Consider the following 11271-nt stretch of genomic DNA (forward strand, 5'->3'; position numbering starts at 1 on the left):
CTGGTGGTTGGCAGAGTGGCGTGGAGGGGGGTTGGGCAGGGGGGTGGAGCATTGGAAGTTAAGACCAGGTTCAGCCTTTGTTCTCTCTCTCTTACGTCTGGGCTTCCCAAGAGAAGGTCACGATTGGCTTGTGGGTTATCTGTCATCTTTTTGGCGTGTGCTACGGCCCAAACAGTAGCCTGTGTAAAGTTGGTTTAATAAACCGTCAATTCGCAAACTCAAGCCTCTGTCTGGACAATTGTTCATTTATGATCTAGTCAGGTCATTACATTGGTGTCAGAAGTAAAAATGTTGATACAAGTTAGCCAGCTAGCTAGCTGACTTATGTGGCTAGCTACCGTAGGTGAGAACGGGGATTGAAAATGCGTCGAGGGAATCCGAAAGTGAAGGTGGAGGTAGGGGACGATTATGGCCAAGGAGGTGCATGTGAATGGACGTCGGGGGTTCTGTCTGAGGAGATCGCCAGGGCGTCGGAGCGCAGAGGCCGCTTGAGGGAGGACGTTAGAGCGATGGCGGCTGAAGCGGGCATGAGTGCTTCGTCGACTGAATTTCGCGCGGATTCTGGTGGGCGGACCGAAGTGGCGACGTCGACGCAGCGTGACGAGGTATCTGGGGCTCAGGATGTAAACAAACATGGCGGCGCCCAGTTCCCGGCTGCGTCCGTATCTGTTAAGACCCCAAAGTATTCCGGTAAGGCGGATTGGGAAGCTTTTCATGTTCAGTTTGAACTGTTAGATCATTTTACGGGGTGGTCGGATGAAGAAAGGGCACTGCAGTTGGCTTTATGCCTCACGGATGAAGCTCTGGCCTGTTTGATATTGATTAGCCCCGAGGACAGGCATGATTATGGTGCTTTAGTGGGAGCACTGAGGAGGCGCTATGGACAGTGTGTACAGCCCGGGCTACTGCGCCCCGAACTGAGTAATAGACGCAGGCAGCCTGGAGAGCCTCTATGGGTGCTAGCTAATGACATTGAGAGCCTCTCTCAGCGGGCATATGCTCACATGCCCCCCTCCGTGCAGAGCGAGCTAGCACGGGACCAGTTCATACAGGCGCTCTCTCCTACGGGGGCTGCGCATACAGACCCAGCTGGCTCATCTTGAGTCATTGCAGACAGCCTTGGAGATGGCTTTGGAGAGGGAGCTGGTGTGGGCTGGGGCTTCAGCTGGGGCTTCAGCTGGGGCTTTGGTGGGGGTGCAGGGAGACACACCCTCTGTGCGAGCTGGGGGGCAGAGCAGCCCGGAGCCGGAAAAGCCTGCTTGGGTGGCCGAAATGACAAAACTCATTCGGGCTGTGTCGCTACAGGCGGCACGAAACACAAGCCCTGGTCCCAGGGTCTGCTGGGGTTGTGGCCAGCCAGGCCATCTGCGCCGAGATTGCCCCATGTCCCCCAGAGCGCAGGGAAACGGCTCGGGGTCCGCATAGACCGGGTAGTGCGGACCCCTGGCTTTCTATCCCAACCACCATCATCTTCAGGAGGAGCCCACCGGCACAGACGGGGAAGCAAGGCTCCACTTCCCCCAGAAGCAGACGAGGGCAAGCGGATGGAGCCTGTTGTTGTGGTGGGCCGGACCTGTGTTGGGGACTTTTGTCATGTCCCTGTCACTGTGGAGGGGGTGCCCTGCTCCGCCCTGGTGGACACTGGGTCCACAGTAACCCTGGTGAGGCCAGATATTGTGCCAGGTTGGACTCAGTGTGAGCCTACAACTGTGCAGCTCCGCACAGTCACAGGTGAGCTGGCACCCATGAAAGGGAAGGGAATAATGACTCTGACAGTAGGGGGCAGGACTGTGCGTCATCCTGTGTGGGTGGCGGCTGTGCAGGACCCTTGTATCCTGGGGTTGGACTTTCTTAGGAGCACAGGCTGCCAGTTAGACCTAAATAGGGGCACACTGAGCTTCCAGGGAGGGACGGAAGTCACCATGGCCCCCCCTAATGTCACATTCACTCAACCCAACAAACCCTTTACTCCAACAGTTAAAGCAGCAGAGACACATGGCTGCGCCCCCTCCCCCACAGCTGTGTTTGACTTTTCCCCAGTCCCCCTGTCACCTACGGCGGTGTGTTACATTCCCCCAGCTACCTCCATGACACAGCCCTCTGTGAGCCCGGGCCGCAACCCCCCAGCCCAGCTACCCCAGATGGGAGAGGAGAGGACACTGTCTGCAGTGAGGGAGATATGGGGGAGGAACTGTGTTGGTCTTGACCCCGAGCAGCAGGAACGGTTGTGGCAGTTGCTGTTTGAATTCAGAGACAGCTTTGCGTTGAGTGAGGAAGAGGTGGGTCAGACTCATCTGGTGCAGCATGAGATCGACACAGGTGATGCTCGACCCATCAAGATGCGTCCCCGCCGTATCCCGCTGGCACGCCTGGAGGCGGCAGACAAGGCTGTGTTGGAGATGCAGCGGGCAGACTTCATTGAGCCCTCAGACAGCCCCTGGTCGGCGCCAGTCGTCATGGTTCCGAAGAAGGGGGGCAAGCTGAGGTTCTGTGTGGACTACAGGCGGCTGAATGAGGTAACCAGGAAGGACTCATACCCCATACCACGTATCGATGAGTCACTGGACCTGGTTAGGGGGTCCTTCTGGTTCTCCTCACTAGACCTCCGCAGTGGCTACTGGCAGGTGTCCCTCTCCCCAGAGGCCAGAGCCAAAACTGCATTCTCCACTAACAGAGGACACTGGCAGTTCAAGGTCCTGTGCTTTGGCCTGTGTAACGCTCCAGCTACTTTTGAGCGTTTGATGGACAGGGTGCTGGATGACATCCCCAAACAGCAGTGTCTGGTATACCTCGATGACATCCTGGCCCATGGCAGCTCCTTCCAGTCAGCCCTGGGGGCGCTACGGCGTGTGCTGGAGAGGGTGGCTGCCGCAGGTCTGAAGCTCCACCCCGAGAAGTGCCACTTCATGAGGAGAGAGGTGTCCTTCTTGGGCCACCGAGTGGGGAAGGATGGGATCAGTACCATGGAGGACAAGGTAGGGGCTGTCAGAGACTGGCCCACCCCCACCGACCAGCGTCAGCTGAAGAGCTTCCTGGGCCTGGCCTCGTACTACAGGAGGTTTGTACGGGGCTTCTCAAGCGTTGCTGCTCCACTGAACCGCCTGCTGCCGAAGGACAAGGCTTTCACTTGGACAGTGGAGTGTGAGGAGGCGTTCAACACCCTCAAACGTGCACTGATCAAGGCCCCTGTGCTCGCCCCCCCTGACCTCACCTTGCCCTTTATCCTGGACACAGACGCGAGCAATGTGGGCATGGGTGGGGTGCTGGCCCAGGTGGGGCCAGAGGGGGAGAGAGTGGTGGCGTACTTCAGCAAAACATTTGACAAACATGAGCGCCGCTACTGTGTCACCCGGCGGGAGCTCTTGGCTGTTGTGGCTTCCGTCAAACACTTCAAGTACTACCTGGGTGGTCTGCCCTTTACTGTAAGGACTGACCACTCTGCTCTCCAGTGGCTCATGTCTTTCAGAGAGCCAGAGGGGCAGGTGGCACGCTGGTTGGAGGAGCTTCAGCCGTATGACTTCACGGTGGTGCACAGGGCAGGGGCACGCCACTCCAACGCCGACGCCATGTCCCGTCGGCCCTGTACTGCAGACGGCTGCCGCCACTGTGAACGGAGAGAGGGACGGGAGAGAGAGCTGCGGGCAGAGGAGGGTGTCTGTGCCACAGTGTGTTGGGCGGCGGGCCTGTCTGCTGCGAGCTGCAGACTGTCGACGTGGCTGAATGGCGGCAGCAGCAGGGACGGGACACAGACCTACAGCCAGTGCTACAGTGGGTAGAGGCGCAGGTGAGGCCACCATGGGAAGAGGTGACAGCGCTCTCACTCGCGACCAAAGGGTTGTGGTCGAAGTTTGAGAGACTGCGGCTGGCTGATGGCGTGCTACAGCGGGCATGGAAGGAGTCAGCTACGGGAGAGGAGAGGTGGCAGGTGGTGGTCCCAAAAGCATTGCGGGAGGCTGTGCTCCAGAGTACTCATGGGGGTGGGGACTGGACACTTTGGGGTCACAAAAACACTGCGCCGTCTCCGTCAGGGCTTCTACTGGGGGCAGCACAAGAGGGATGTGGAGGACTTTTGTCGCCGCTGTGACAACTGCACAGCGAGAAAGGGCCCCCCAGGCCGCTCTCATGCTCAGCTCCAACAGTTCCCAGTGGGGGCTCCCATGGAGAGGGTGGGAGTGGATGTAGTTGGGCCGTTCCCCACCACAGACAGTGGAAACTGCTGGGTGCTCACGGCCATGGACTATTTCACAAAATGGCCCGAGGCCTATGCTCTGCCTGACCAGGAGGCAGAGGCAGAGATGTTCAGCAGGTTTGGAGCTGCAGAGTCCATCCACAGCGACCAAGGCAGAAACTTTGAGACCCGTGTGTTCGCCACCATGTGTGAGAGGCTGGGTATGCACAAGACCCGCACTACTCCTCTCCATCCTCAAAGTGATGGCCTTGTGGAGCGCTTCAACAAAACGCTTGGACAGCAGCTGGCCATCGTCTCTTCCAAACACCAGCGTGACTGGGACAAGCACCTGCCTATGGTCCTCATGGCATGCCGCTCCGCTGTCCAAGACTCCACCTCCTGCACGCCTGCCCTCCTCATGCTGGGGAGAGAGATCCGCACCCCTGCGGAGATGGCGTTTGGTCGGCCCCTGGATAGCCCTCATGTTCCTCCGGGGCCGGAGTATGCACGGAGACTCCAGGACCACCTGGAGACAGCCCACACCTTCGCCAGAGAGCAGCTGGTGAATGCAGGTGTGAGGCAGAAAAGGAACTATGACGTGCACACCCGGGGAAGGCACTTTGTGGCTGGGGAGCTGGTCTGGGTCTACAGCCCCCTAAGGAAAAAAGGCAGATGCCCCAAGTTGGACAGTCACTGGGTGGGACCCTGCAGTGTCCTGGAGAGGGTAGGGGAGGTTGTGTACCGGGTGCAGCTTCCTCCCAGGGGGAGAAAGGTGGCACTGCACCGGGACAGGTTAGCCCCATACAGAGGGGCCTCTTTTCCCCAAACCCCAGGAACCCCCACAGTTCCCCTCTCTGGCAATGACATTCTCCAGGCACCCACCCTCAGGTGCCGCAGACAAGGCTCCAGACAGCCCACTCCCCCTGTCTCCCCCCCTGTGTCACCGCGTGGTTCCCCAGAGCCACGGACTGTATTACCGTTCCCGCTTCCTTGTCCCCCACATCCCTGCCTTCATCCCCTGGTTCCCAGAGGGGCACTCTGCGACCATCACGGCCACGCAGGCAAAGGAGACCTCCGGGTCGCTTCAGAGACTTTGTTTGTTCCCTCGGGGACAAGGGACTTTGTGGTGGGGGGGCTGTGTAGCGACCCGCACAGACAGCTGTGTGTTATGTGTTAGGCTAGGAGGTGGTTGTGTTGTACTGACCAGTACCCGGTGTTCGCGGGGTCCGACATGTCAATCAACCTGCTATCTGCCAATCACGGGAATGCCTGGAATGTTCTGATGCCGGGCATCCTGGTGGTTGGCGGAGTGGCGTGGAGGGGGGGTTGGGCAGGGGGGTGGAGCATTGGAAGTTAAGACCAGGTTCAGCCTTTGTTCTCTCTCTCTTACGTCTGGGCTTCCCAAGAGAAGGTCACGATTGGCTTGTGGGTTATCTGTCATCTTTTTGGCGTGTGCTACGGCCCAAACAGTAGCCTGTGTAAAGTTGGTTTAATAAACCGTCAATTCGCAAACTCAAGCCTCTGTCTGGACAATTGTTCATTTATGATCTAGTCAGGTCATTACAATAAGTAAAAGTAAAAGTACAGCCTTTGGAAAATACTCAAAAAAGTACTAGTACACAGAAAAGCTGCTCAATTATAGGAACAATGGGTAGTTGTAATTCGTCACTTCCACCCCTGCTGTACAGTTACGATTCATGCGAACACTTAACATCTCTATCATTGTAGTGATAACATGTGGTGATCCACGTGACCTTCTTGTGAGTTCTCCCTACCGCTGGCAGCGGGGTCAATTGGGAGGAACTCAGCGTTACAGCAGTTGAACTGGATTTAAAACCATTAATGTGTCACATTGTGTTCTATAATGTTTCATGTCACTGTTTCCCCCAGAAATAAAGGGAGCATGTATCAACCCAACTGTGATGAATGGATTCCTAGTTCAGTCAAATGAGAGGAATGTTGATCCCAGGAATAGCAAGATATACTATTCCTGCAGTGTAGGGTTCAGAATCTCTACCGGGGGCTGGTGGGGTGACGCCGCATGTACTGAGGGAAAATTGTCTGGAATATTAGAGTGTATTGGTAAGAAAACGGTGAGCTTTACACCACTCCAGCCGACGCTTGGCATTGTACATGGTGATCTTAGGCTTGTGTGCGGACGCTCGGCCAAGGAAACACGTTTCACGAAGCTCCCGACGAACAGTTCTTGTGCTGACGTTGCTTCCAGAGGCAGTTTGGAACTCGGTACTGAGTGTTGCAACCTATTGCTTCAGCACTCAGCAGTCCCGCTCTGTGAGCTTGTGTGGCCTACCACTTCGTGGCTGACCCGTTGTTGCTCCTAGACATTTCCACTTCTCAATAAGAGCACTTACAATTGACCATGTCAGCTCTCGCAGGGCAGAAATTTGACGAACTGACTAGTTGGAAAGGTGGCGTCCGATGATGGTGCCACGTTAAAAGTCACTAAGCTCTTGAGTAAGGCTATTCTACTGCCAATGCTTTTCTACGGAGATTGCATGGCTATGTGGTCGATTTTATACAGCTATCAGCAGCAGGTGTTGCTGAAATAGCTGAATCCTCTAATTTAAAGCGGTGTCCACATACTTTTTTATATGTAATGTATTACAAACTGGGTCAGGGAGAGCTTGATGTCAGTGAAGACACTTGCCAGCTGGTCAACTCTTGCTCTGAGTAGGCATCCTGGTAATCCATCTGAATGTTTATACTGTTTAAAGGTCTTACTCACATCGGCAACGGAGAGAGCGCGATCACACAGTCGTCCAGAACAGCTGGTGCTCTCATGCATTGTTAAGTATTGCTTGCCTCAAATTGAACACAGAAGGCATTTAACTCGTCTGGTAGGCTTACGTCACTGGGCAGCTCACGACTGGGTTTCTCTTTCTAATCTGTGATAGTTTGCAAGCCCTGCTATACCCGACGAGCGCCAGAGCCGGTGTAGTAGGATTCAATCTTAGTCCTGTATTGATGCTTTACCTGTTTGATTGTTGGGCCACGGTGGAGGCCTTTGGCAAAGGCTCGCATCGTCTGGTAAACAGAGCACATTGTCAATTGCTTGTTGGTTCAGGGTTATTAAAAAGGATCACACTGTCTGAAGGGATGATGGGTACTGAGAGGTGTAGGGCAACCCAGCCCCCGAAGTCTCTTATCAACACTATGCAAAAGGCTTTATTGTCTTCTCAGGAATTCAGCATTCTCTGTGTTGATATCTCATGCCCCTATCTGGCTCACCTCTGAGAAGCAGAGGTTCTGTTGTCATTACATCATCTAGGTCTGATATTTCAGGGTTAATTTTACATTAATACTATTGGTCAGCAAGTCAAATAATTCAGATGTTATGAAGGGTGCTAGATTCATTGTCCCTTTTTTTTGCTCCTGACCTGTGCTGGTGAGATACACCCTCACTCTTTCTTTCTCGTGATCTAGTGGTCATGGCACAAGCCATGGTCTCTCTGATCATGCCGAGAATAATACCTTGTAATGTCAATATTGCCTTCTAACTTAAGATTTATGCCTTGTATGTTAATTCTTCATTTCGCAACGTAATTAAATACTTGCCTTTTGATATAGATAATTCTCAGACCTTTCTTTTTTATTAAAAACAAAACAATATGTTTTAAGTGAGAATAGGCATTGGTCTTGAATTCGAAAAAGAAAGGAAATTAATACGAGCACAACGATGCTTATTCCACCCATGCTCTACCAAGTTTTTCCAGCACACAACCTTGACCTATTACAGTAGCTTTGTTGGTCATGTACTTCAAACTATGTGTAGGTAAGCTGCTTAGGATTCAAACCTTCTCAAACAACCTAATTCATACTCAAATATATATTGACATTTGAAGTCAGCAGGGCAACTCATCTCTTTATCTTGAAGCACACTACTAACATAATGTGTTTCTATCATTTTTTGTCTCCAAAATGCAGAAGTGAGATGTAAATTATCATTGCCACCAACAAGAGGAACCAGTTACACACCTGCTGACAGAAATCTGTTCTTGCCTGATGAAAGTGTAACGGTGACCTGTGCCTCAGGATTCTGGAACTTTTTCTCACGTCAGACTGAAAATACAATGACATGCAAAGAGGACGGAAAGTGGTCATCTTCCACAACAGATTGTGAACGTATGTTCATACTGGAGAGTATATTGCAGTATGATATATTGAGAGTGTATTGGGGTATACACAGGTGAATCACTGTGTATTACTGTACAGGTTTGATTCATGCTGACACTAAACATCTCTATCATTGTAGGGATAACATGTGGTGATCCACGTGACCCTCTTGTGAGTTCTCCCTACTACTGGCAGCGGGGTCAATTGACAGGAACTCAGCGCTACAACTGTAGAACCGGATTTAAAACCACAAGTGCCCGGGGTGTTGCCACATGCACAAGTGATGGCTCCTGGACTCCAGAACCACTCTGTGAAGGTGCGGTTTTTTGAAGGAAGCCATCTTTGAATATCACTGCGGTTTAATTACCTTGTGCTCCGATGTTAGTTTGGACTGCATCAGAATTACATTGTTTGTCTTTCAGAGATTACATGTGATAAGCCAGATATCCTAAATGCTGTGATTAAAGACCCAAAACAAGATACAAAATCAATGATCTGCTCACTTATGAGTGTAAGATGAATTATGAACTATTGGACAGTACTACCAGACCTACTGCTACCTGTACTACTGTTAAGGGAATTTTTATCAATAATGACTAATTATGTATACATTTCAATTAGGACTGACTAATCAGAATACTATTATGTTACTGTATATGTATGAATGTTCTTTTTAATCCTCGTACTGAATATAATGTGTGTAAATATAATCAATAATTAGAACAATGACTGTCTGTTCCTTTGTAGAAATGAATGAACTATATCGCCAGACTGGCTAGAATGCTTACCTACACAGGCTGACCTTGGCTCTAGACGAGGTGGGAAGGCTTGAGAACTATAGAGCCTTTCTACCAGTGTCAAGAAGAGACGGAACATTTAGAAAACGCTGACGTAATTTTCAATTTATAACCTGTGGTAAAATGTGTAATGAGCAGTACTCACGAGAATAAATGCAGCTGGTTGATTTCAAAGGCTGGTCTCTGTCCATTTTATACCAATACGGGTCTTACAACCTCTTATGAATTGACAGAGTGATTAATTTTAATTGGTTATTAAAACAGAGGAATTTAATTCCTGCAACAATTGGTCCTTCGAACAGGATCTAAATATCCGTCCCTGCCATCTGAAGGTCGTACACCGAAAAATCGTGCACGATTTACGGTCCCGTTATTTAAGACCTGGCCTCTAAATTGAGGGTGAAAAGACCAGGCCGGTGTACACCCCAGACCAACAGGGATGGTGACTAGATCCAACGAACAGTGCTTTTCCCAGTCGGGGGCAAAGTCAGTAGCCTTTATTCTCGAATTTGGGAGGGATTATTTGGGATATTTTTGAATTTTTTAAAATGTTCTAAAGGAGTTTGGATTTAATTAATCAATGATAGGTGCTTGAATATTCTGAACAAGTACAATGGGTTTCTACTTTGTGTTTTAACCAAAATCGATAGGAAGGAAACAGGTCTGAAATGGACCTGTGGTAAGGTGCACTACCATAAATAAACTAGAGCTTAATAAATCCTGGTTGTGCAAGCCGGAAGGTTAAGGAGAGATATAGTATGTATTGTTTGATAGGACGGTCGTTCTGTACAAATAGGATAGCCATTAATTCAAAAGACATACCTAAATAAAGTTTTAACCTGAGTAGTCTATCTGTATATGGGAAGTAGTCTGACTATGAAAAAGTAGCAGATAGATATATTAAAACAGGTGAGGATAAATTAGGCTTGGTAGGAAGGCAGGGTAATTCTCGGCGAACAGAAAAATTTAACCTGTACAATGCTGAAAGAAATTAATATCTGAAGAAGAGGAGAGGGAAACTTAGTCTAGAGTAGTGAGATATGAGATATTAACGTTGAAAGTCCCAAGGAGAATATCCTACGGGTGAAATGTAATGTCCGATCAAAAGTCAAATCTATTGACGAAGTTTCCAGAAAGGAGAAATACATATAGAATCCCATTCACATTGATTTTCATTAAAGAGACACACACATAGTCAGACAGAAGAGCAACTAAAATAACTGTGTAACGATAAATACACTTACATAGGTCATAGAAATATATACACAGACAATCATGAGAGGCATGTTTGTCCGGGATTAAGACGGGATATTAACCTCTTGCAACGAGCAATCCCGTATCCGGGATCGTAATTACAACCTCAAGCTCATTACCATAACGCAACGTTAACTATTCATGAAAATCGCAAATTAAATGAAATAAATATATTTGCTCTCAAGCTTAGCCTTTTGTTAACACTGTCATCTCAGATTTTCAAAGTATGCTTTTGAACCATAGCTTAACAAGCATTTGTGTATGAGTATTAATAGCTAGCATAGCATTAAGCCTAGAATTCAGCAGGCAACATTTTCACAAAAACAAGAAAAGCATTCAAATAAAATAATTTACCTTTGAAGAACTTCAGATGTTTTCAATGAGGAGACTCTCAGTTAGATAGCAAATGTTCAGTTTTTCCAAAAATATTATTTGTGTAGGAAGAACTCGCTCTGTTTTGTTCATCACGTTTGGCTGAGAAAAAACCCCGAAAATTCAGTCATTACAACGCAAACTTTTTTCCAAGTTAACTCCATAATATCGACAGAAACATGGCAAATGTTGTTTAGAATCAATCCTCAAGGTGTTTTTCACATATCTATCGATGATAAATCATTCGTGGCAGTTGACTTTCTCTTTTGAATCAAATGGAAACACGCATGCAGCTGGAGATTACGCAATCATTTCGATGGAGGACACCAGGCGGACACCTGGTAAATGTATTCTCTTATGGTCAATCTTCCAATGATAGGCCTACAAATACGTCACAATGCTGCAGACACCTTGGGGAAACGACAGAAAGTGTAGGCTCATTCCTGGCGCATTCACAGCCATATAAGGAGACATTGAAACACAGCGCATTCAAAATCTGGGCCATTTCCTGTATGAAATTTCATCTTGGTTTCACCTGTAGCATTA

The 11271-nt window shown here is 49.5% G+C and overlaps 1 protein-coding gene across 1 annotated transcript in view; it reads left to right on the forward strand.

The window, feature by feature from the left end:
* The window catches only part of LOC135513214 (complement factor H-like), a 31428-nt gene extending 22155 nt beyond the window's left edge, over positions 1-9273 (forward strand). Inside the window, exons 4-6 of the mRNA XM_064936018.1 lie at positions 8114-8311; positions 8442-8618; positions 8725-9273. Coding sequence (XP_064792090.1) covers positions 8114-8311; positions 8442-8618; positions 8725-8822 — 473 coding nt within the window. The 3' untranslated portion in view covers positions 8823-9273. The remainder of the gene's footprint in view (positions 1-8113; positions 8312-8441; positions 8619-8724) is intronic.
* Positions 9274-11271: the final 1998 nt, after the last annotated feature.

The sequence above is a fragment of the Oncorhynchus masou genome, chromosome 24, assembly GCF_036934945.1.
Source record: "Oncorhynchus masou masou isolate Uvic2021 chromosome 24, UVic_Omas_1.1, whole genome shotgun sequence".
Taxonomy (NCBI): domain Eukaryota; kingdom Metazoa; phylum Chordata; class Actinopteri; order Salmoniformes; family Salmonidae; genus Oncorhynchus; species Oncorhynchus masou.